The 23,598-nt window shown below is 44.0% G+C and overlaps 1 protein-coding gene across 2 annotated transcripts; it reads left to right on the forward strand.

Annotated features, from left to right (window-relative positions):
- The first annotated feature begins 9,925 nt into the window (after positions 1 to 9,925).
- On the forward strand, positions 9,926 to 23,253 carry LOC148064817 (uncharacterized). Of its 2 annotated transcripts, XM_087809461.1 has the most exons (15): positions 9,926 to 10,195; positions 10,525 to 10,602; positions 11,837 to 11,917; positions 11,992 to 12,048; positions 12,203 to 12,270; positions 12,941 to 13,106; positions 13,167 to 13,270; positions 13,331 to 13,522; positions 13,613 to 13,658; positions 15,176 to 15,276; positions 15,337 to 15,461; positions 15,525 to 20,881; positions 22,529 to 22,672; positions 22,751 to 22,822; positions 22,921 to 23,253. In XM_087809461.1, the coding sequence occupies exons 2-15, from the start codon at positions 10,540 to 10,542 to the stop codon at positions 23,197 to 23,199; spliced, it is 6,855 nt and encodes a 2,284-aa protein (XP_087665587.1). In that variant the 5' UTR covers positions 9,926 to 10,195; positions 10,525 to 10,539; the 3' UTR covers positions 23,200 to 23,253. The 2 variants fall into 2 exon arrangements, with proteins under 2 accessions (XP_087665587.1, XP_087665586.1); XM_087809460.1 differs by lacking the exons at positions 9,926 to 10,195; positions 10,525 to 10,602; positions 11,837 to 11,917; positions 11,992 to 12,048; positions 12,203 to 12,270 and having other exon boundaries at positions 12,944 to 13,106; positions 22,535 to 22,672.
- Positions 23,254 to 23,598: the final 345 nt, after the last annotated feature.

Genomic DNA, 23,598 nt, shown 5'->3' on the forward strand with positions numbered 1-23,598 from the left:
CCCAAAGAGCGAGGACAATCCAGCACCGGATGTCTTTCCCATAAAGGGACGACTCTACCATCACGGGACGAGTCTTTGAACAAGGGTATACTCTCCCAGCACAAGACAGGTCTCCTGGATCCGGACGACTTTCCCAACCTGGACAACTCAGCCAACACAGGGCAACCCTCCAACATGGGAAGACTCTCCGAACATAGCTTGATTCTCCCAACATAGATGAACTCTCCCATCGTAGATGGACTATCTCAACATAAGTCGATTGAATCTCCCAACGCGGCACGACCCGGTAGCAGCTGAGTCAGTATTTGTCCAAGCCGATCCGCGAGACTCCAAACATGAGCAGGAAGCTGCAGGTGCGAGAAAGAGAAAACACGGCCATGATTCAAGTCAAACAAAGGCTTCTCCGCTGATGGAGATGGATGGAGGGGTCGGCATTCCAGTCCAGGCTGGAGATCTGCTGCTGCTGATGGAGCCAAACATCTGGAGTCTGAGAGAGAAAGAGTCACAAAGAAGAGATGGTTTTTCTGGAGGGCGAGCCGAGGCTGGGGAGGGAGCTGCAACGCTCTTGTTTATCTTTGGGACTCCCGTGGAGGAGAAAGTCCACATTAGTGCGCCGGTGTCAGGAGGTTCTCACTCCTCCCTCTTCATCCTCTTGTCAACATTTTTCCAACATCTTCCAGACAGCTGGAGGTCAGAGGCCGCAGTTGATGGACGACGGGTCTCGTCCTGCAGAGACCGACGTCTTCAACAATATACTAATAATATTTTACTGCGCTTTAGGATGTGATGAATGTTTTGCTTTTGACCCAAAGCGTCCTGTTCATGGCCTCCTGCCACTAGAGGGCGGTGTTTTCTGCAGCAGCAAAGGGCAAAGAAATGATGAGTTAAGAGAACAAATCAGATCCTGGCTCATATATTTTGACACGGAACAAGCAGGTTTGGGTTTGATGAAGGTGAAACTTAGAACGATGTTGATGCCGTTCAGTGTCATATTTTTGTTTCCAGAGCTCAAAAACATGGATCTGGCTCCCGGTGAGTGTGCGAGAGGGATCTGAGATTACAAACAGATGCTGATCAGAAACGTGTCTTACATTTTTTTTTTTCATTTTTAGTCAGCTTTGATTGTTCATTTTTTTTTCCTCAAGTACACAAAGTTACAGCAGACGCTATAAACCTTCCAGAATTTTCTTCGGTCCCAGGAGAACCACAACTGTTTTCCTGCACGGGGTTAAAGGATGAGCCGCGGCTCATAAACCCCCCCCCTCCGGTCGAGTCGGTGCACCTCGGGAATATCTGATCCCCGTGCACGGCGCTCGGCCTCGGGAGGACACGCTCGGTGAAAATTCCCTCCCGTGAGCCCGAGCAGCGGCAGCTCCAGCTTGTAAACGGGGGAGAAAAAAAACAAACCACACACATGACAGGTGCCGCGAGAGGAATGTGAGAATAGTGGGGGAGACGTGGTCTTAATGACGAGCATGTGTGCTTTTATAGGCAGCTCGACAATAACCCTCTGAGATGAGTCTGTTTTGCTACAACGCCGACTCCTGACAACGTCCGTTTGATTAACGGAAAGTGTTTGGACTCAGTCGGAGAAGGAGCTTCTTTATACGACGGACTCATGCGAGACTTGTTTCTTGGGTTTCACGACTTCACTTTGGTGAGTCGGGTCACAAAAAGAACCTTTACCACCATTAGTGCTGTTGCTTGGGATGTTTTGAAGGGAAATCCAGGAAGTCCCGGGAGAGAGAGACTCCCTCTGGTCCTGGGTTTTGACAGGTAGATCGTCTTCCAAGTGTGGGGGTCAAGGGGTCACCTGATTACCTTTAAATTAAATGATGACTTCAGGGTCGATGACAGTGGTTATGAAAACGCCCATTCAAGACAACGGGTGGTCGGCTTACCTGGCACAGATGTGAACCCCTCGGTGCAAGAGTGACCTTCGGGTCCTTCTTGTCTTCGCCGCTGTCGATCTCTGGAAGAACAACTTTAACACGCTGACCCGCGGAGGGAACCCGAGACCAGGTTTACAGTTTAAAAAAAAAAGAAAAAGGCAGAAGTTATGTTCCTCTCAGAGGCCGATGTACTCGAACGGATTTATGGTCTCTGTGCGTAGAAAACGGGGGATTTAATGCAGAAAGTGCCGAGTTAGGGCGCAGAGGTTGTCGACAGGAGTCATAAACGAGGTGAATTTATGTTTTCGGGGCGACGTGAGGTCAGAGTGAAGTGTGGAGGTTCGACAAGGATGAAGACACTGCCGTGTTTGGACGAGTTGAACCCCGGTAATTAGAACCAGTCGTGCACCTGAACCGCTTTCTGGGCCCCGTGGTCAGTGGCCGGCGTGGGAGGGCGACGATGGCCGGAGGGGCTCGAGCGAAGGGTCAGAGTCAATGCTGCCATTGTTGTTCCTCCTGTGTGTGTGTGTGTGTGTGTGTGTGTGTCGCAGACTCGTGTTGTTGTGACAGTCCCACACACACTAGAACCGGACCACCCTGAGAGCCGCGCTGGGGGGGGGGGTGCTCTAATGTGTCATGGTTTCAATCTGACACGATCTAACCGAGTTCAGCCGCCTCCACTTCCTACTTAAATAAATATGATAATCACGACCGCCCGGGTCGCCACGTCATGTCAGCTGAAGTCATGCTGGATGTTCCTCGCGTCCCATGATGAAGTCGTTCCTCAGACTCGCTCGTAAACGTCGTCGCCTCGGAGTTTCGAGTCACGCGTGTCAGACACGAGTCTCCTGGAGGAACACGGCGGCGGCGGCGAGGACTAATGTTTGGACACGTGGAGACTGAAGAGACGGAGTTGAGCGAGTTTGTCGGAGAAGACAAAGATAACAATACAAGTTCAGTTTTGCTGTTATTGAGTTTGCGGAGAACCGAGAGTTTATTTGTGAAAGGTAGTCACAGAGGGATCCGCCGGCAGGGTGGATGTGGGTTTGGCTAGAAGGTACAACTGAACATGACATTAACTTGGTGAAAAAACGTGGGAGAAGGTAAACAGTACGATGTAGAGATTTCAATGTCAGTTTATTTAAAAGGACGATGTGCAGTTACATTGAAATTGCTGCACCAGATTTAGCTCAATGCTACTTTCCATCTTGTAGTCCTCAACAAAGATGCAGACAGTTTACATAATACAACACATACAAATAAAGGAAAAACACAATAATATACAAAAACACAGTACAATCGAATAATGTCAAAATATGCCAAAAAATGCCAAATACCTGTCTGGTACTATTGCAAGCAGGACTGGTGGTTAGGTGATTAACACCAGAGTTCTCCACCATGAGCATTTAGACAAAAAAATATATTTTAATGCACAATTGTAACTTCATTTTGTTGTAATTATTGTTAGGTTTTGTTTGATGGATTGAAAGCCATGTTCACTGAATTACAGAAGAAAGATTTTTAACTAGAAAACTGAATAAAAACTTTATCTTCCAAATGTTTTTTACACATTAATATGGCCAAATAACAGGCAATTCAGAGTAGAGCTGTAGCAACACAACAATCTCACGATACGATTCGATGTATTTTGATGTACTTTCAGAATTTTCGTAAATCGAATTAGAAGACACCGAATATAAGTGACATCTCGTGATTGTTTCACGCACTTTTGGTTGAATTCATAGAAGTCGATCCAAAATATGTCCAAACATCAGCTTTAAAAAAGGTGCCGGAATTGATTGTATCCTCTCGTCCTCAGTCATCTCCGGGATCTCACAGGATCGAAAGTAACGACTACTGTGATCTAGCGGCAGGAAGTTTGATTAGAACGCCATGAATATTTTCGTGTTGTATATTTTATTTCACCTAGAAGTAATTGAATACAAATAAAGCCCTCACAATCAATGTTTAATCATTAAAATATGATTTAAAAGTACATTTAATTTGAAAAAATATCATAAAAAAAATGGATACAGTGCTGTTGAATATCAATATAGTATGGTGAAAATATATATATATCAGTGTACTCGATTTTTTTCTTCTTTATACACCCCTAAGTCAGAGACAGGTGTCAACTATATGTTTGCTTATCATTGCTGTGGACTCGTCCACCAGGTCATCACTCTCTCCGGAGCCTCGGCATGTGCTTCGGATCAGCCGTCCTACGGAGCTACATATGGAGCCCATACTGGGCCGTGATCACCCGGAGATTTAGATGTGGTAGGAACTGTTGTGTTTCCCTTTAAAGGCGTGTCAGTTGTCTCCCCGGGTCCAGGATGTTTGAGAGGAAAAAAAACCCTCTTCTTTCCACTTCATCACCGCCGATGATTGACGTCTCCATGAGCGAGAGTGTGTGAGCCATTTGCAGATTATAGCCGCGGCGCACACACACACACACACACACACACACACACACATGATCCTCCAGTGTCGTGGTTAGCAGGGGAGACGTTCGTCCCGTGAGATCTGGCTCTTTTCCCAACGACTATCTATTCCAAGGGCCCGGGTCGAGTTCAAAGCCGCCGCAGTCGGGCCCCCTCACGACTCTCTCTGGTTCCACACGTCGGGGAAACAAACCGTGACAAACTGAAACACATTTCGGGGGGGAATGAGAACGTTTGACGGCCGCCACAGCGCCGGGGTTCTGTGAAAAAAGTGATCGGGTTTCCGAAGAGACTCTCCTCGTGGACTCCTCGCCTCGCTGCAGGACACTTTCAAAAGGACCACAGAACAAATCCGTCGGCCCCTCCTGAGCGCCTGTCTTTCATTTCAAAATGGAGATTGAAGGGCATGTCTGCTCCCGGGGCGTCAGTGGGGTTTAGGGGGGACCTCGGTAGCACCCGCCGCCCCCGGGGGCCCCGTGTTTCCACTGCGTGTGAGCAGACGCACAGGAGGATTCACGCGCTTGTTAGCCGGAGGTCGTGGAAGAATCTATAGTTAAAGAAAAACGAATCTCGATGACTCGGATGTGAGTCCAGGTGGGAAGGATCTGACAGATACAGGGTCAACGATACGATATATAGTGATACTGTAGTAACAAGGATATATGTGTAGTATTGTCCAGTACTTGACTCTGGTGTTGCAGAATTTACAGACCATATGATTCTTGACAAAGTCGTAACTGATTTCATATGTTTTGTAACCAAAAAATGTCCAAACGTCAGCCTTAAAAGCTGCTGGAGTCACTGTATCCTCTCATCCTCAGTCATCCTCAGAATTCACAGACCACAGGACTCTCGAACAAGTCGTAACTGCTTTTTATTTGTTTTCAAACCAAAATATGTCCAAACATCAGCTTTAAAAGCTGCTGGAGTCGACTGTATCCTCTCGTCCTCAGTCATCGCCGAGATCTCGTGGGATGTCATTGTCCGCTTAGCTGTGAGAGGTCATAATGACTGCTGCCATCTAGAGGCCGGAGGATTCATTGCAACACAAAAATAAACAAGTGCAGTGAATATTTGCATGTTAATTGTAAAAGAAAATTTATTTATTTTATTTTTCGCACACTTTATTGAAGTATAAACCATTAAAGAGCAATTATGAAAATTAAATATGACTTGAAAAACAAAAAATAAGCAAATGAATAATAATGCAATATTGCGATATATCGCGATACTGTAGGAACAAGAATTTGTTGATACTTATCACAATACAGGGTTAACGATACGATATATAGTGATACTGTAATAAGTATATATTTGTAGTATTGTCTAGTTCTTGACTCTGGTGTTGCAGTATTTACAGACCACATGACTCTCGTCCTCAGTCGTAACTGCTTTCATTTGTTTTCAAACCAAAATATGTCCAAACATCAGTATTTAAAAGCTGCTGGAGTCACTGTATCCTCTTGTCCTCAGTCACCCCCGGGATCTCGCAGAAGTGAATTGTTGTTTTAGCTCAACGTAATGACTGCTGCCATCTGGTGGACGTAAGTTCAATTGCAACTAATTGTAAATTTAAAATGTGATTTATTTATTTTGTATACACACTATATTAAAGTGTAAAGCAATACATAAATAAATCATTAAAAAAAACAATACAGTGATGTTGAATATCAATACAGTGTATCTGTATTTAACGTCTTGTGGTAAAACTGCTCGTCCGTGTGACGGGGGTCAGTTCCTCATGATGTTTCTTCTCTGGGGGTCACAGGTCAACTCTCATGTGTCAAGGTCAAGACTCGATCCAACTGGACTCGAGTTAAGTTAGTGTCTCAGGAATCCAACAATCACACCAGTCACCAGTCAAGTGTTTGTTTGTGACGCGGCAGCCGTACGGACCACAAGACGGTGTCCTTTCCAGAGAACTGTTTGCAGACCACAGCTTCAAAGACCACCCCCACCCCCCCCACTTACGGCAGAGCCTGTCACTTAATGCAGACCACACGGTCCATCAATTACGACCAGCTCCAGTGGCCCGGCGAGTCCTCCTCTGTTCCCACTGTCGAGGGAGGAGCCCGAGAGAGAGAGAGACTCCCTCATAAAAGTGCCATCACCTCCTCACCCCCTCACACGAGAACAAAGTGACAACAAGTCACTGTCACGTCGGCTTCAAAAAAGAAAAAGTCATGAAAACCAGGTTAACTAATGACTCCGCCGAGCCAGACGGTCCGGGAGCCTGGAGGGACACCGGGGTCCGTGATGGGGAGCGAGAAGGGAGCAGATAGAAATGTGGCCGCCACATTACAGCCGGCAGCCCGAGTGCCAGGCGTGCAAACCTGAACCAGAACCCGGGTCGTCTGGGTCGTCTTCCACCTCATCAGTCTCTGTCTTGGGAGGAACATCTGGATCGTTCACATCAGTCTGACGTGAAGACATAAAGAGTTTCTCTTTCTATAACTTATCCAGCTGCTGCCGTGTGTGTGTGTGTGTGTGTGTGTGTGTGTGTGTGTGTGTGTGTGTGTGTGTGTGTGTGTGTGTGTGTGTGTGTGTGTGTGTGTGTGTGTGTGTGTGTGTGTCTGTTTTGACAACTTGTTCTGTGTAATGGACTCAAAGGTCAGATTATTGGTAGGAAGCTGATTCATGCGGTTCTGAAAACAAAAGTGAGACGTTTGAAAAAATAAACATTTTTCTCCACCATGAGCATATATAGAAGAAATGTATTTTGTTTTACAAAAACAATCCAATTTAATTTGATATATTAACACATTATTTTATGCTTTTAATATATATATATATATATATATATATATATATATATATATATATATATATAGTATTTATTTAATAATTTATTGTTGAATAAACCTTGACAGCCAAGTTTGACGAATTGTTGAACAACAAGTATTTTTATTACTGTAATATTATTTACTTTTTAAAATTGTATATAATAATTGATTTATATTACATTTTATAGTAACGTCTCTTGTTAATGAAATTAACGGAATTAATTTTATTGTATTGTATTAATCCCTTTTTATTTAATTTGTATTATTTTATTGTGTAATATTACCACACAAAAAAAATCCTGTTGTGTTTACACGACTGACAATAAAAGTTTCTGATTCTGATCAAATACTACAAATTATATTATTTATATATTTTTTAAAATCGAATCAAAATGCATTTATCACTTATAGTAATACTTTATTAATGTAAGATTTTCTTCAAACACATATCATTGTATTATTCTCGAGATATTCATACTTTGTACAAAGAAATTCACATTTCTAGTAGCAATACACGTAAAAAATATATAGTTAAAAAAATTAGCAAAGATCGAATAAAATATGTTGAAAAAAATTGAGATTTAAAATATAAACATTTTACAATAAAGTTTCACATTTTCCACCCGAATTCAAAAAATATTATTTACTTATCGATCGTTTTTTTTTGTTTAAAGCAAACTATTGATCATTGTATAATTGTCTGTATATTAAAGGAACATCGTCACGTGACCTCGACGTATTCTCTGACCTCCAGGTTCGTGCGCGACATTTATCAAGTCCGAGCGCGTGACGTCACACGTCATCCACGTGTTGTCTCGTGACGAACGTTTGCGTGATTCAACACCTGGTGTGTGTGTGTGTGTGTGTGTGTGTGTGTGTGTGTGTGTGTGGGTGGTGTGTATATGGGCAGGTGTGTTGTGTGTGTGTGTGGGTGGTGTGTATTTGGGCAGGTGTGTTGTGTGTGTGTGTGGGTGGTGTGTATTTGGGCAGGTGTGTTGTGTACTGTACTCTGTAATCCTCGACAATAAAAAACTGTTTAGCACCAATTTTCCATTTGCTTTTAAAACCTTCCCTTTTCCTCTGCGGAGACACTGCGGGCCACATCTGGAGGACACATGTGTCTCTCCTCCTCGCTGCTTCTCCGCTCCTTCTTTTTCTTTTTCTTTTTTTTTCTGCTGGAAACATGAGAGCTGCAGCTTTATTCTCTCTCGCTCCCATCCTGACCAGACCACCCACACTCGGAAACGCCTCGTCGTTCCTGAGGCGGATCCTCCTTTCGGTCCTGACACACGGAGGCGAGCGCTCATGACGTCATCGTCAGAGCTGTAACTGGTTATTGTGTTTTTCTTGTTTCCTTCACAACATCTGTCCAAAAAAAAAAAGAAGCGCACATTGAGAGTCCAGACTTGTCCCTGGACCTCCACCTTAAATTCAAGCACCCGAGTCTCCGGTTCCCGAGGTCCTCTTCCTTACAGCAGGGCTGGGAAGTTTCATTTCCTCCGGGGCCACATTTTATAGTGTCTGTAGTTAGGGGCCATCAAGCAAAAATAAAGAAGCGAATAAAAAAGTATTAAATTAAGTAATAAAAACAAGCTAAATATGCTAAATTATTTTATTGCGTTATATATAATTTGTATTTATTTATAAATCGAATACAAAATCACGTTTTCCCCAAATACTATTTTTAAATTATTATTTTAATTTTTAGGGCCAATAAATGCAAACATAAATGACAAACACCCTTCAGTCATATTTGGAGACTAGTAGTAAATCGTATTGTTGGTTTTGACATGATCTTTGAACTATAGGAACTGATGACGCAGACATGAGTCTTACTTTGTGTCTGTTTTGTGACGTATGTTCGCGAGGATTCATCCGCTCACTGGTGGTAAATGTCTCCCCCTCGTGGCGAAATAAATAACAGACAAAATTTATAAAAACATGTTGAAATAACGAAATACAAGTAATTTAATTTACTAGTAAATACACGTCAAAATGTATGAATAAATAAATGTAAATGTAAAAATGTAAATGTCAATAAAATGATATATTTATTCATTCGTTTACACATTTATTTTAGGTATATTATACGTTTATCTCTACTAGTTGAATTTAATCGTCCTTCATTAAAACTATTTTTTACACGTGTTGCAGGAAATAAAATATATGGATTAAATCAATAAGACGAGGAATGTGAAAAGGTTAAATTAGCTACGGTGTGAAGGAAAATTATACATTTTTAAACAAAAAATGTTTATAAGCGAGAGAATTGATCTACTTTTTTAAATGTATTATTATATTGATTTAAAAAAACAACAGGAAAAACAATATATTGTTATGACTTATTATATTAATAGAGGTATCATCGTCTTGTGGCGTCATCTACTGGTGACAGATAATACTACTGTCCTATTGATGTCATTATTCTAAATTAAAAACATATTACACTTAAGATCTCAAGGAAGAAATGGATCGAAGCCTTTTTTTTCATATAATTGACTCTATAATTCTGATCAGTAGTGATAATTTAAAATGCAAGTATTCTCAAACTTCTTTACCTCACCACAAAATTCCGTTTAATTTTAATTTTATGATACTTATTCGTCCCTCGTATTACACAAACTGATCACTATTTTATTGATCCTACAAAGCGCAACAATAATAAAGTTTATCCATCTCTCTATATGTGGTCCGAAAGTTGACACTACCCTCCAGTAGGCGGCGACAATGAGCCGTCAAGCTAGCTAGCAGCTGGCAATAAAGTTTTACCAGAAGTCGCAGAAGAAGAAGCCGCGCAATGTTTTGAATTCTTGTCTTTAAAGTTTAGCATGCTAACATGCTAACCACCAAACAAGCTCGTTTTTTACCCTTTTTCTTTTCTTACTTTAACATTCACGTTACTGGATGAATTCTGAACATAACGACGGTTTATCGGCGGCTTTTGCATTATAGTTTAAAATAGTTTGACGTGAACACATTTGGAATCTACAGTCTTGCTGAACCAGAACTCAAGTTATAAACGCAGTGTTTTCATTTCTTCCTTCGTAGATCTTTATCAGGGCAGCAAAAAAAGCTGGTAAGTATAATATATAAACAAAATGGCAAAATCTCCTGGTAGTAGTTCCTCTTTAGAGCATGTACATTTGAAATAGCTGTTTTCTAGTAGTAATTATACAGTTCTAACATCACACATATCACACTAAAAATCGTTTTATATAAGATTATATACAATATCTTAGATTGTTACCATCAGTAGATTTCATTTAGTAATATAACTTAAAGCCAATGTTGCCAAAGCCACCTGCAGAGTATATTATCTTCATATTTGTCGGCTTTACTCTAGCACTTGACGTCGTTCGAACCGCCTTATTCTTGATTTAATTCATTTGATTGACATTTTCACAGATAAGTGTCTCCTCAATGGCCAGCATGGATCATCCACCTCGGGAAGAAAGGGGTCCGCGGGGACAGCTGGAGGATCAGGTAAGAGAATTTTTGAAAGCGTCATAGACTACATTGATGTGGGGATACACCGATCCGACGTTTACGCTCCCGATACCAATACCTGTGCTTTGAGAGTCGGCCCATGCCGATCCGATACCAGCGTTAAAATATTAACTTTCTTGCACTTCTTTCATAAAAAGCAAAATGACTACACATAGGATAACAAAGATGTATTTATTCATCAAGTGTTTACCAGCATTTTGAGAACATAGACTTAAAATGTAAACTTTGTTTACCATCTAACCTGAAAAAAGATTTTGGATGCATCTGATTTAAAAAAAAAAAAAAAAAAGAAAAAAAAAGGCTAGAGCAAACATAATTATATCTTTATTTGTGCTTTTTCCTAATTTTCTGGGACTGTGTTTATCGTATGTCTTGGCCTTTTAAACTTTTTAAACTTGTATGTATTTTAACTGTGTATTGCTTTTGATTGTTCTTGGATTTAAGTACTTTGTGACCCTGGTCTAGAAAGGCGCTTCACAAATAACTGTTACTTACTTACTATTAAACTGTATAGATCGAATGCGTGGATCAGAGCTTTTTCACTCATACCCGATCCAACTTTGAGAGACTGGACTGGACTGATGCCAGCATCGGATCAGTGCATTCTTACACAAAAGAGACCAGAAACTGTTTCCTTCAACTAAGAAAAATCTCTCAACATAGGAAAATGTTGTCACAACACAATCTTAAGGTTGTAATCCATGCGTTTGTTTCTTCTCGTTTAGACTATTGTAACAGTTTATTTTCATGTCTAATCAAGAAGGATCTGTCTCGCCTGCAGTTGATACAAAACTTTGCAGCGAGAATTCTGAGCCGCTCTAGTAGAAGAACTCACATTTCTCCGATCCTTAAAACTCTTCACTCGCTGCCAGTTTCTTTCAGGATCAATTTTAAATTCTTATTAACTTATTTATGCAGGCTTTTCCCTGATTTTCTGGGTCTCCTGTTTTTGTCTTATGTGTCTTGGCCTTTTAAAACATGTATTTCACCCGTATATTGTTTTTGATTGCTTAAGCGCTTTGTGTCCCTTGTCTAGAAAGGACCTTAGAAACAAGCTTTACTTACTTTCTTACTTACTTACTTACTTACATTTATAAGAAAAATAAGATTCAATATTATTTCCAGGAAAATTAAAATAGCAAAACATCTGATAATAAACCGTCAGCCATCATGCAAACACACTTGTTGAGCTGCGTCATGATCTCTGCAGCAGGAGCAGCGCAGGAGACTGAGAGCCGCGAAAGAACGAGAAGCTCGTCAGGCTCTGCTTCTACACCGCCTCCAAAACAAGGTTACAAAACTCTTCCTCTTCACTCACCATTTTCATTCTTTTTTACTCCATAGTTTGAAACTTTTGTGTTCCAGGTCCTGGAGTACCGAGAGCAAGTGAAGTGTTTGAAGCTCCAGCTGAACAAAGACAAGGTGACCCAACTCCACACGATTTTATGATGACTCGGATCTTGAAAATATGATCTTGACTCCATTTAGCAGAACGATAGTGATGATAATAATCATTTATTTGAGTATATGCGTTGGTAAACGAGAAGTCTAAAGAAATGACCTTCAAATGCTGCAGAAGATCAACGATGAAAACAGCCGCTCGCTGGAGAACACGCTGACTCAGCTTGAAAAGGAACAACACAGGTACGTCCATGTGTAATAAAGTGGTATCTGGTTTATTTTGGGAGTAACGTTTTGACACATTCAAAGAAATCCGCGAAGAAGTAATCTTTTGGTAATCAAAATGTATAATGAGTGGTCTTGTCTCTCAACAACCCTCTCTGTAACGGTGACCTGAACACCTACCATAATGCTTTGCCGCCCAGCCAACCAATAACTTTTGACGTATCCATTTTGATGTAATTTTAAAAAAGCACTGTAGGAGCGACCAATCAGCCGTCACTAAATAGAAGAAGAAAGGCATTATGGGAGTTTGTTGGCAACCTAAATAAGATTGTGTTTGTGTAGAAGTTTATCTGCAGTGCATATAAATCACATGTATGTAGTTTCTTTTTGTTCCTGACTCGATACAATATATTTAATTAGATATTTGTTATTAAAAAACAAGCTAGACCGTGGAAGGTAAACCTGATATAGCGACATCTTAAGACATTTTTATTTGTTCGGGCTTTTCCTTGATTTTCTGGAACTCCTGTGTTTGTCTCGGTGTTATCTTGACCTTTAAAGTATATATTTTATTGAGTATTGTTTTGATTGTTTAAGCGCTTTGTGACCCTGGTCTGGAAAAGCGCTATATAAATATAAATTACTTACTTACTTACTTGCATTCAAACACTTGTCTGTTCGTCATCAGGTCCCTGGATCTCGCCAACACAAACGCGCTTCTCTTGGAACGTATCCAACAATCCGAAGAGTCCAATCAAACGCTGAGGTGGGACGTCCAGAATCTAATGGCCGACTGGTCTGCCACGATAAAAAAAGCTGAAAACCAAACGTCCGAGCGGCAGAGAGACACGGAGGTTCGGCTGAGGTGTGATCGTTTGATTCGTTCGTGTCTTTTAACTATGACGTTTGTCCAGTTTCCGGAGACGCAAAGACAACGGAAGAAGGGGCTCCTGTCGCTCCAGGGGTCCGTGGCGGACATTAAACGTCACTGTCTCCATTTGAAAACCTCCGCGAACAGGTTTGTTTGTCCCGACCCGTTGTGCCACGAGCGACTCCTGGACCCGACTGTGCTTCACAGAGAGCTGCTGCTGCTGAGGACGGACCTCTCGCATCTGTCCAGCCTGCTTCTGTCCAGCTGCGCCTCCACGAATCCCCGCCAGTCCACGATGAACCCGTCCCTCGCCTCTCCGCCTCCGCTGTCCCCCGTCACCGCGGAGCCGCCGGGTCTTGAGGTGGAACGGGGAGGGTGGAGTTCAGAGGTCACCGACAGGTGAGGGTCGTCTTTAGTTGTATGGTAATAATTCAGCCATTTCAAATGGATTGTTTAAAGAATCTTCTGTGGTTTTTGTTGTGTCTTCAGCGGGTGTGATCAGCGTCAGTCTTCTGGCATCGACATGGTGTGTCTGGTAAGAGAACCTCGTTGTGGAACCAAAGGTTGTTGGATTCATGTCAGGATCTTATGACGACAGAGTCAAGGATTTTAAGAGAAAATAATCAAGAACAAATTAATTCATAATTTGTATTTTATATTATACATATTTATATATTTGTATTCATCATTTTTATCATAATTATTTTTTGTTTATATTTTAAAAAAGTGTGTATTCAAAAAATAATGTTCAAAATGTTTTCTTACTTACAATTTTTTCATTTTTGTGTTGCGATTAAACTGGTTTCCTCCCACAGTCCAAAAATAACAGAGGTTGATTGAGAACTTGGGGAAATTGTCCATAAGTATGAGTGTGTGTGTGAATGGTTGTCTGTCTTTGTGTGTCCTGCGACAGACTGGGGTCCTGTCCAGGGTGTCCCCTGCCTCACGCCCAATGAAACTGGGATAGACTCCAGTCTCCCCGCGACCTCGATAAGGGATTAAGCGGTAGAAATTGAATGATTGATTAAACTTCTGCCCCCTAGATGGCAGCAGTAGTTACATCCTCCAAAATTAAAGGAACAATGAAATAATCTAAGATCACAGCAGCGACTGAGGACGAGAGGATACATTTGACTCCAGCAGCTTTTAAAGCTGATGTTTGGACATATTTTGGTTTGAAAACAAATTAAAGCAGTTATGACTGAGGACAAGAGGATACAGTCGACTCCAGCAGCTTTTAAAACTGATGTTTGGACATATTTTTGTCTGAATACAAATGAAAGCATTTACAACTGAGGACGAGAGGATACAGTGACTGCAGCAGCTTTTAAAACTGATTTTTGGACATATTTTTGTATGAATACAAATGAAAGCAGTTACAACTGAGGACGAGCGGATACAGTGACTCCAGCAGCTTTTAAAACTGATTTTTGGACATATTTTTGTCTGAACACAAATGAAAGCAGTTACAACTGAGGACGAGCGGATACAGTGACTGCAGCAACTTTTAAAGCTGATGTTTGGACATATTTTGGTTTGAAAACAAATTAAAGCAATTATGACTGAGGACAAGAGGATACAGTCGACTCCAGCAGCTTTTAAAACTGATGTTTGGACATATTTTTGTCTGAATACGAATGAAAGCATTTACAACTGAGGACGAGAGGATACAGTGACTGCAGCAGCTTTTAAAACTGATGTTTGGACATATTTTCGTATGAATACAAATGAAAGCAGTTACAACTGAGGACGAGAGGATACAGTGACTGCAGCAACTTTTAAAGCTGATGTTTGGACATATTTTGGTTTGAAAACAAATGAAAGCAGTTACGACCTCGTCAAGAGTCATGTGGTCTGTAAATTCTGCAACACCAGAGTCAAGTACTCGACAATACTACAAATACTATATTACTACAGTATTACTATATATGTTGTGTTGTATTGTGTTGTTGCCCCTGTTTCGATATACGTATCATAACGCCAGATTCTTGACAAATAACACCCCTTGCTTAAGAACAAGCAAGGATCTTAAAAGCTCTAATATTTTCCCAGGATTCACCTGTTCATGGAACTCGGGCTGGTGAAGAAAGATCATGGACTCGGGAAATCGGAGAAACTGCCGAGAGACTTCAGAAAAAGCTGGAGGATCTCAGGTGAGCAAACACTTATCTCGCGAACACGACAACCGTGTTAATAACGCACATCTTGTCCAGATCTCTGACGGCTTCGCTGCAGCAGCAAATCTGCCATCATCAGTCTCAGGGTCAGGAGGAAGTGGTTCGAAAACATTCGTATGATCGATCGAGGGAACTGCAGGAGTCCAACCTCACGCTTAACTGTGAGTGTCCTACACACCTTCTAAGATACCACTTACTCTGACTTGTCCTTCGATGTGTATTAGGTCGGTTTGAGATGGTGAAAAGAGAGCTTGAGCGGTTCATCGTCCAGCATCAAAGGAGTGAGGGGACGGATTCGCTGCAGAGGACAACGGAGGCCCAGGTGGACCAAAAAGAGAAGGAGAGAAATGATGACAACGGAAAGTTCCGAGGAGAGTTCAGGAACGATGACTTGCTACAAAGAGACATGGAGGAGGATTCCTTGCGGAGAGGAGGAGAGATTTTCGGGCAAACGAAGATGGAGGAGTTTGCGGAGAAGGAGAACATCTGGCAGAGAGAGAGGGAGGAGTTTGAGAAAAAGGAGGAATCGTGGCGCAGAGAAAGGGAGGAGCTCGTGAAGATAATGACCTTGTGGCAACTGGAGGGAGAGGAGTTCAAGAAAAAGGAGGACTCGTGGGAGGCGGAGAGGGAGGAGTTTAAGAACGAGAAGGACTCCTGGCTCCGAGAGAAGGAGGAGTTTGAGGAAAGAAGGAGCTCCTGGTACAGAGAGAGGGAGGAGTGCAAGGGAAAGGAGAACGTTTGGGAGACGGAGAGGATGGATTTTCACAAAAAGCTGGACTCATGGGAGAAGGAAAGTGAGGAGTTTCACAAAAAGCAGGAGTCATGGAAGGAAGAGAGGGAGGAGTTGAGGAAAGGGAAGGACTCGTGGCAGAAAGAGAAAAGGGAGATCAAGGCAAGGGAGGAGAGAGAGGACTATGAGGAGGAGAAGAACTTGTGGGAGATGGAGAGGGAGGAGTTTCAGAGAAAGCAGGAGTCATGGGACAAAGAGAGGGAGGAGTTCAAGAAAAAAGAGGAGGAATTTGAGAAGAAAAATGAATACTTGCTCAGAGAGTTCAGTGAGAAGGAAAACTCTTGGGAAAGGGAGAGGGAGGTGTACAAGGAGAAAGAAACTTCATGGGACAGAGAAAGGGACAGGTGGACTGAGGTGGAGATGGAGGAGTTCAAGAAAAAGGAGGACTTGTGGGGGACAGAGAGGGAGGAGTTCCAGAAAAAGGAGGACTCATGGGGGACAGAGAAGGAGGAGTTCAAGAAAAAGGAGGACTCATGGGGGACAGAGAGGGAGGAGTTTAAGAAAAAGGAGGACTGGTGGGGGACAGAGAGGGAGGAGTTCAAGAAAAAGGAGGACTTATGGGAGAGGGAGAGGGAGGAGTTCAAGAAAAAGGAGGACATGTGGGAGACAGAGAGGGAGGAGTTCAAGGAAAAGGAGGACTCATGGTACAGGAAAATAGCTGAGTTGACAGAAGCGAGAGAGAGGGAGGACTACATGAAGATGATGGAGTTATGGAAAAGAGAGAGGGAGGAGTTTAAGGAGAAGGATAAGTCATGGCAAACCGAGAGGGGGGAGTGGAAGATGCTGAAAGAAGAATTTGAGAAGAAAGAGTTTTCCTTGCTCCGAGAATTCACTGTGAAGGAAAACTCTTGGGAGAAGGAAAGAGGGGAATACAAAGAGATGAAAAACGTATGGGAAAGAGAGAGGGAAAGGTTTATGGAAGAGGAGAACTCATGGACAATACAAATTGAGGAATTTGAGAAGAAAAATAACTTATGGGGGACAGAGAGGGAGGAGTTCAAGAAAAAGGAGGACTTATGGGGGACAGAGAGGGAGGAGTTCAAGGAAAAGGAGGACTTATGGGGGACAGAGAGGGAGGAGTTCAAGGAAAAGGAGGACTTATGGGGGACAGAGAGGGAGGAGTTCAAGAAAAAGGAGGACTCATGGGGGACAGAGAGGGAGGAGTTCAAGATAAAGGAGGACTCGTGGGGGATAGAGAGGGAGGAGTTCAAGAAAAAGGAGGACTCATGGGGGACAGAGAGGGAGGAGTTCAAGATAAAGGAGGACTCGTGGGGGACAGAGAGGGAGGAGTTCAAGAAAAAGGAGGACTCATGGGGGACGGAGATGGAGGAGTTCAAGAAAAAAGAGGACTCGTGGGGGACAGAGAGGGAGGAGTTCAAAAACAAAGAGGACTCGTGGGGGACAGAGAGAGAGGAGTTCAAGAAAAAAGAGGACTTGTGGGAACTGGAGAGGGAGGAGTTCAAGAAAAAAGAGGACTCGTGGGGGACAGAGAGGGAAGAGTTCAGGGACAAGGAGGACTTATGGGGGACAGAGAGGGAGGAGTTCAAGAAAAAGGAGGACTCATGGGGGACAGAGAGGGAGGAGTTCAAGATAAAGGAGGACTCGTGGGGGATAGAGGGGGAGGAGTTCAAGATAAAGGAGGACTCGTGGGGGACAGAGGGGGAGGAGTTCAAGAAAAAAGAGGACTCGTGGGGGACAGAGAGGGAAGAGTTCAAGGAAAAGGAGGACTTATGGGGGACAGAGAGGGAGGAGTTCAAGATAAAGGAGGAATTGTGGGGGACAGAGAGGGAGGAGTTCAAGGAAAAGGAGGACTCGTGGGGGACGGAGAGGGCGGAGTTCAAACTAAAGGAGGACTTGTGGGGGACGGAGAGGGAGGACTTTAAGATAAAGGAGGACTTGTGGGGGACAGAGAGGGAGGACTTTAAGATAAAGGAGGACTTGTGGGGGACAGAGAGGGAGGAGTTTAAGAAAAAAGAGGACTCGTGGGGGACAGAGAGGGAGGAGTTCAAGGAAAAGGAGGACTCATGGGGGACAGAAAGGGAGGAGTTAAAGATGAAGGAGGACTTGTGGGGGACAGAGAGGGAGGAGTTCAAGAAAAAGGAGGACTCATGGGGGACAGAGAGGGAGGAGTTCAAGATAAAAGAGGACTCATGGGGGACAGAGAGGGTGGAGTTCAAAATAAAGGAGGACTGGTGGGGGACAGAGAGGGAGGAGTTCAAGGAAAAGGAGGACTCGTGGGGGACGGAGAGGGCGGAGTTCAAAATAAAGGAGGACTTGTGGGGGACAGAGAGGGAGGAGTTCAAGATAAAGGAGGACTTGTGGGGGACAGAGAGGGAGGAGTTCAACAAAAAGGAGGACTCGTGGGGGACAGAGAGGGAGGAGTTCAAGGAAAAGGAGGACTCGTGGGGGACGGAGAGGGCGGAGTTCAAAATAAAGGAGGACTCGTGGGGGACAGAGAGGGTGGAGTTCAAAATAAAGGAGGACTCGTGGGGGACAGAGAGGGAGGAGTTCAACAAAAAGGAGGACTCGTGGGGGACAGAGAGGGAGGAGTTCAAGGAAAAGGAGGACTCGTGGGGGACGGAGAGGGCGGAGTTCAAAATAAAGGAGGACTCGTGGGGGACAGAGAGGGTGGAGTTCAAAATAAAGGAGGACTCGTGGGGGACAGAGAGGAAGGAGTTCAAGGAAAAGGAGGACTTGTGGGGGACAGAGAGGGAGGAGTTTAAGATGAAGGAGGACTTGTGGGGGACAGAGAGGGAGGAGTTCAAGAAAAAGGGGGACTTGTGGGGGACAGAGAGGGAGGAGTTCAAGGAAAAGGAGGACTTATGGGGGACAGAGAGGGAGGAGTTCAAGATAAAGGAGGACTTGTGGGGGATAGAGAGGGAGGAGTTCAAGAAAAAGGAGGACTTGTGGGGGACAGAGAGGGAGGAGTTCAAGAAAAAGGAGGACTCGTGGGGGACAGAGAGGGAGGAGTTCAAGATAAAGGAGGACTCGTGGGGGACAGAGAGGGAGGAGTTCAAGAAAAAGGAGGACTTGTGGGGGACAGAGAGGGAGGAGTTCAAGATAAAGGAGGACTTGTGGGGGACGGAGAGGGAGGAGTTCAAGAAAAAGGAGGACTCGTGGGGGACAGAGAGGGAGGAGTTCAAGGAAAAGGAGAACTCGTGGGGGACAGAGAGGGAGGAGTTCAAGGAAAAGGAGGACTCATGGGGTACAGAGAGGGAGGAGTTCAAGAAAAAGGAGGACTTGTGTGAACTGGAGAGGGAGGAGTTCAAGAAAAAGGAGGGCTTGTGGGAAACGGAGAGGGAGGTGTTCAAGGACAAAGAGGACTTGTGGGAGACAGAGAGGGAGGAGTTCAAGAAAAAGGAGGACTTGTTGGGGAAAGAGAGGGAGGCATTTAAAGAAAAGGAGGAAACATGGGGAACAGAAAGGGCGAAGTTCAAGAAAAAAGATGACTTGTGGGGGACAGAGAGGGAGGAGTTCAAGGAAAAGGAGGACTCATGGTACAGGAAAATAGCTGAGTTGACAGAAGCGAGAGAGAGGGAGGACTACATGAAGATGATGGAGTTATGGAAAAGAGAGAGGGAGGAGTTTAAGGAAAAGGAGTTATCATGGGGGACAGAAAAGGAGATGTTTAAGAAAAAGGAGAACTTTTGGGAGGGAGAGAGGGAGGAGTTCAAGAAAAAGGAGGACTTGTGGGAAACGGAGAGGGAGGAGTTCAAGAAAAAGGAAGACTTTTGGGAGACGGAGAGGGACGAGTTCAAGGTAAAGGAGGATTCGTGGAAGACGGATAGGGAGGAGTTCAAGAAAAAGGGGGAATCATGGGAGACAGAGAGGATGGAGTTCAAGAAGAAAGAGGACTTGTCGCAAAGAGAGAGGGAGGAGTTTAAGGAAAAGGAGGACTCATGGGGGACAGAGAGGGAGGAGTTCAAGGAAAAGGAGGACTTATGGGGGACAGAGAGGGAGGAGTTCAAGAAAAAGGAGGACTCATGGGGGACAGAGAGGGAGGAGTTCAAGGAAAAGGAGGACTTATGGGGGACAGAGAGGGAGGAGTTCAAGAAAAAGGAGGACTCATGGGGGACAGAGAGGGAGGAGTTCAAGATAACGGAGGACTCATGGAGAAAAGAGAGGATGGCGTTCAAGAAGAAAGAGGACTTGTCGCAAAGAGAGAGGGAGGAGTTTAAGGGAAAGGAGGACTTGTGGGAGACCGAGAGGGAAGAGTTTAAGAAGAAAGAGGTAGTGTGGCAGATCCAGACTGTGGAACGTGACGCACAGATGAAAGATGAACAGATGGGAGAGAAAGAAAAGAACCTGCAACCTCTGAAAAGACTCCTGGACGAGAGGGACGAGGAGGTGAAGGTGTGGATGCAGAAGGCGGAGAGGAGCCACGACGAGGCCTCCAAACTCTTCGTCCTCCTGAGTGAGAAGGACAAGATGGTGCGGCAGCTCCGAGCTCGACTTAGACCACAGGAGGATGACGGGATGACCAGAGCGGAAGAGGAGAGGAAGGTGGAGGAATGGTGGGAGGAAGAGAAGGAGTCGAAGATGAAGGTGGAGAGCAGGTGGAGAAGAGTGATCGACGTGTTGTTGAGTCTCCACGAGGAGAGGAAGAAGATGAGAACACTAGAAGACCACGAGTCAGAAGGAAAGAGGAAGTCAATGGGAAGGCGAGGAGAAAGTCTTGAGTTGGACACGGAGCAGGGAGGAGAGCGAGGAGGTCTGTGGGAGGAGCTGCAGGAAAATCTGCTCACACTGAAGAACATATCAAGAGTGCAGCAGGAGAACATGAAGGATCAGGTGGGGTCATCATTTAATCCTTTTATCAAATCCAGGAAAACTGGTGCTTTAGTGAAAGCTTCGCAAACTCCATTTTATCCCAAAACCTTTTTGCAAACCCAATATTATCTTATCCCCAACCCTATCTTATCCCAAACCCAATCTTATCCCAAACCCAATCTTATCCCAAACCCAATCTTATCGCAAACCCAATCCTTTCGCAAACCCAATCTTATCGCAAACCCAATCCTTTCGCAGACCTAATCTTATCCCAAACCCAATCCTTTCGCAAACCCAATCTTATCGCAAACCCAATCCTTTCGCAGACCTAATCTTATCCCAAACCCAATCGTTTCACAAACCCAATCTTATCGCAAACCCAATCCTTTCGCAAACCTAATCTTATCCCAAACCCAATCCTTTCACAAACCCTAATCTTATCGCAAACCCAATCCTTTCGCAAACCCAATCCTTTCGCAAACCCAATCCTTTCGCAAACCCAATCTTATCCCAAACCCAATCCTTTCGCAAACCCATCTTATCCTAAACCCAATCCTTTCACAAACCCCATCTTATCGCAAACCCAATCCTTTCGCAAACCCAATCTTATCCCAAACCCAATCCTTTCGCAAACCCAAGTTTATCCCAAACCCAATCCTTTCGCAAACCCCATCTTATCCCAAACCCAATCCTTTCGCAAACCACATCTTATCCCAAACCCAATCCTTTCGCAAACCCAATCTTATCCCAAACCCAATCCTTTCGTAAACCCAATCTTATCCCAAACCCAATCCTTTCACAAACCCCATCTTATCGCAAACCCAATCCTTTCGCAAACCCAATCTTATCCCAAACCCAATCCTTTCGCAAACCCAATCTTATCCCAAACCCAATCCTTTCGCAAACCTCATCTTATCGCAAACCCAATCCTTTCGCAAACCCCATCTTATCCCAAACCCAATCCTTTTGCAAACCCCATCTTATCCCAAACCAAATCCTTTAGCAAACCCCACCTTATCCCAAACCCAATCCTTTCGCAAACCCAATCTTATCCCAAACCCAATCCTTTCCCAAACCCCATCTTATCCCAAACCCAATCCTTTCGCAAACCCCATCTTATCCCAAACCCAATCCTTTAGCAAACCCCATCTTATCCCAAACCCAATCCTTTCGCAAACCCCATCTTATCCCAAACCCAATCCTTTCGCAAACCCAATCTTATCCCAAACCCAATCCTTTCGCAAACCCAATCTTATCCCAAACCCAATCCTTTCGCAAACCCAATCTTATCCCACATCCAATCTTCTTTTTGTCTCGTCTTATCTTAGCTCACCCTGACCTCTCTTAACTTACTATAACTTCTAATCTCACTTTATATTTTCTAAATGTCTCATATCTTACCTTAGCTCTGATCAGACCATATCTCATGTTACCTTAACTTAACTAATCTTGGTTTACTTTATCTTATCTCATCATCTTGTATAACACCTAATCTCACCATGTTTATCTAATCTCACCTCATCAAATATTATCTTATCTTTATCTTGCTATTCATGTGACCAAGTGTGTGTTTGAGTGGGTAGGTGTGTGGCTGACATCATGTGTTCACTGGTCTTCACCCACAACACAACAGTGTGTGTACTAATATTTGTGTGTCTGTGTGTGAAGTTGCAGGAGCGACTGGATCTTCTGCGTCTGGTGGCAGAACTGGAGCTGCAGCAGAATCAACTGAGCAAGAAAATCTTCTGCCTGAAGCATCAAAACGGGAAGATGAAGACGGAGAGACGCACACTGAGAGACACACTTCGACAGGTGCACACACACAACCAAGAGGTCTTTGTGAGTCCACACACACACACACACACACTGACACACCTGTTGTCGACCCAGGTCGAGCAGCAGCGGTTGAATCTCCGGCAGCTCGTCATGAGCAAGACTCGCACAAACTCGTCGGATCTTCAGGTGCGTTACGAAATCTTACGAAATCTTACGACGTGTTACGACGTGTTACGACGTTTCCTTTTACTTTCCCTTCCTCACCACGATGAACGTCCCAGCAGAGTCCAGAGGAAGGCCTGAGGGTCCGAGTGACGGACCTGGAGGACATGCTGGGTCAGCTCCAGCTCCTTTTGGCCACCGACCACCAGCAGAGGGCGCTGTTCATCCAGGAGAGCAGCGGGAAGAGCGGCAGCCTTCGGTCCCTGCGCCAGGAATTAAGGAACTCTCTGTGCACCGTCACCCTACAGCCCGTCGTGTCGGTCCTGGAGTCGGAAACACAGCGACTGGACCAGAGCCTGAGGGAGGACGACCTCCTGACCTCAGGGAGGTCGACCCCGTGACCCGAGGGGCACTTGTTTAGATGACGTCTATATATGTAAATAAATGTTTTGAAATAAAAGTTAAAAAAAAGTATTTTATGTCCGGATCCTGTTTTAAGTTTTTATTTATTCATTGAGTTACTAATCTGACCGTTAGAAAGACTTGTGTGTCCTTGACACGTCACGAAGGTCGTCGTCAGTGATTTGTGTGTTTTTTTTTTTTTACTGATGATAGAAAAATCCACTTCTCTACTTCTGACGTCACCAACACTTCCTGTCGGTTTTCTTCTTCTGACTTTCTTTTCTGCGTTCCTTTGTTTGAGAAGTGAAACAAGGATGAGTTCATAGTTTTGATTCTCGTGCACAGGTGGAACAGAAGTACACGCACACACACACACACTCGTGGACACACGCGCACAC

The sequence above is a fragment of the Callionymus lyra genome, chromosome 15 (assembly GCF_982586985.1).
Source record: "Callionymus lyra chromosome 15, fCalLyr1.hap1.1, whole genome shotgun sequence".
Lineage (NCBI taxonomy): Eukaryota > Metazoa > Chordata > Actinopteri > Syngnathiformes > Callionymidae > Callionymus > Callionymus lyra.

Coding starts and splice junctions, on each gene's coding strand:
- LOC148064817 (XM_087809461.1), top strand. CDS start 10,540: ATGGCCAGCATGGATCATCCACCTCGGGAAGAAAGGGGTCCGCGGGGA. Junction 13,271..13,330: donor TTGAAAACCTCCGCGAACAG/GTTTGTTTGTCC, acceptor TGTGCTTCACAG/AGAGCTGCTGCTGCTGAGGA. Junction 13,659..15,175: donor GCATCGACATGGTGTGTCTG/GTAAGAGAACCT, acceptor ATATTTTCCCAG/GATTCACCTGTTCATGGAAC.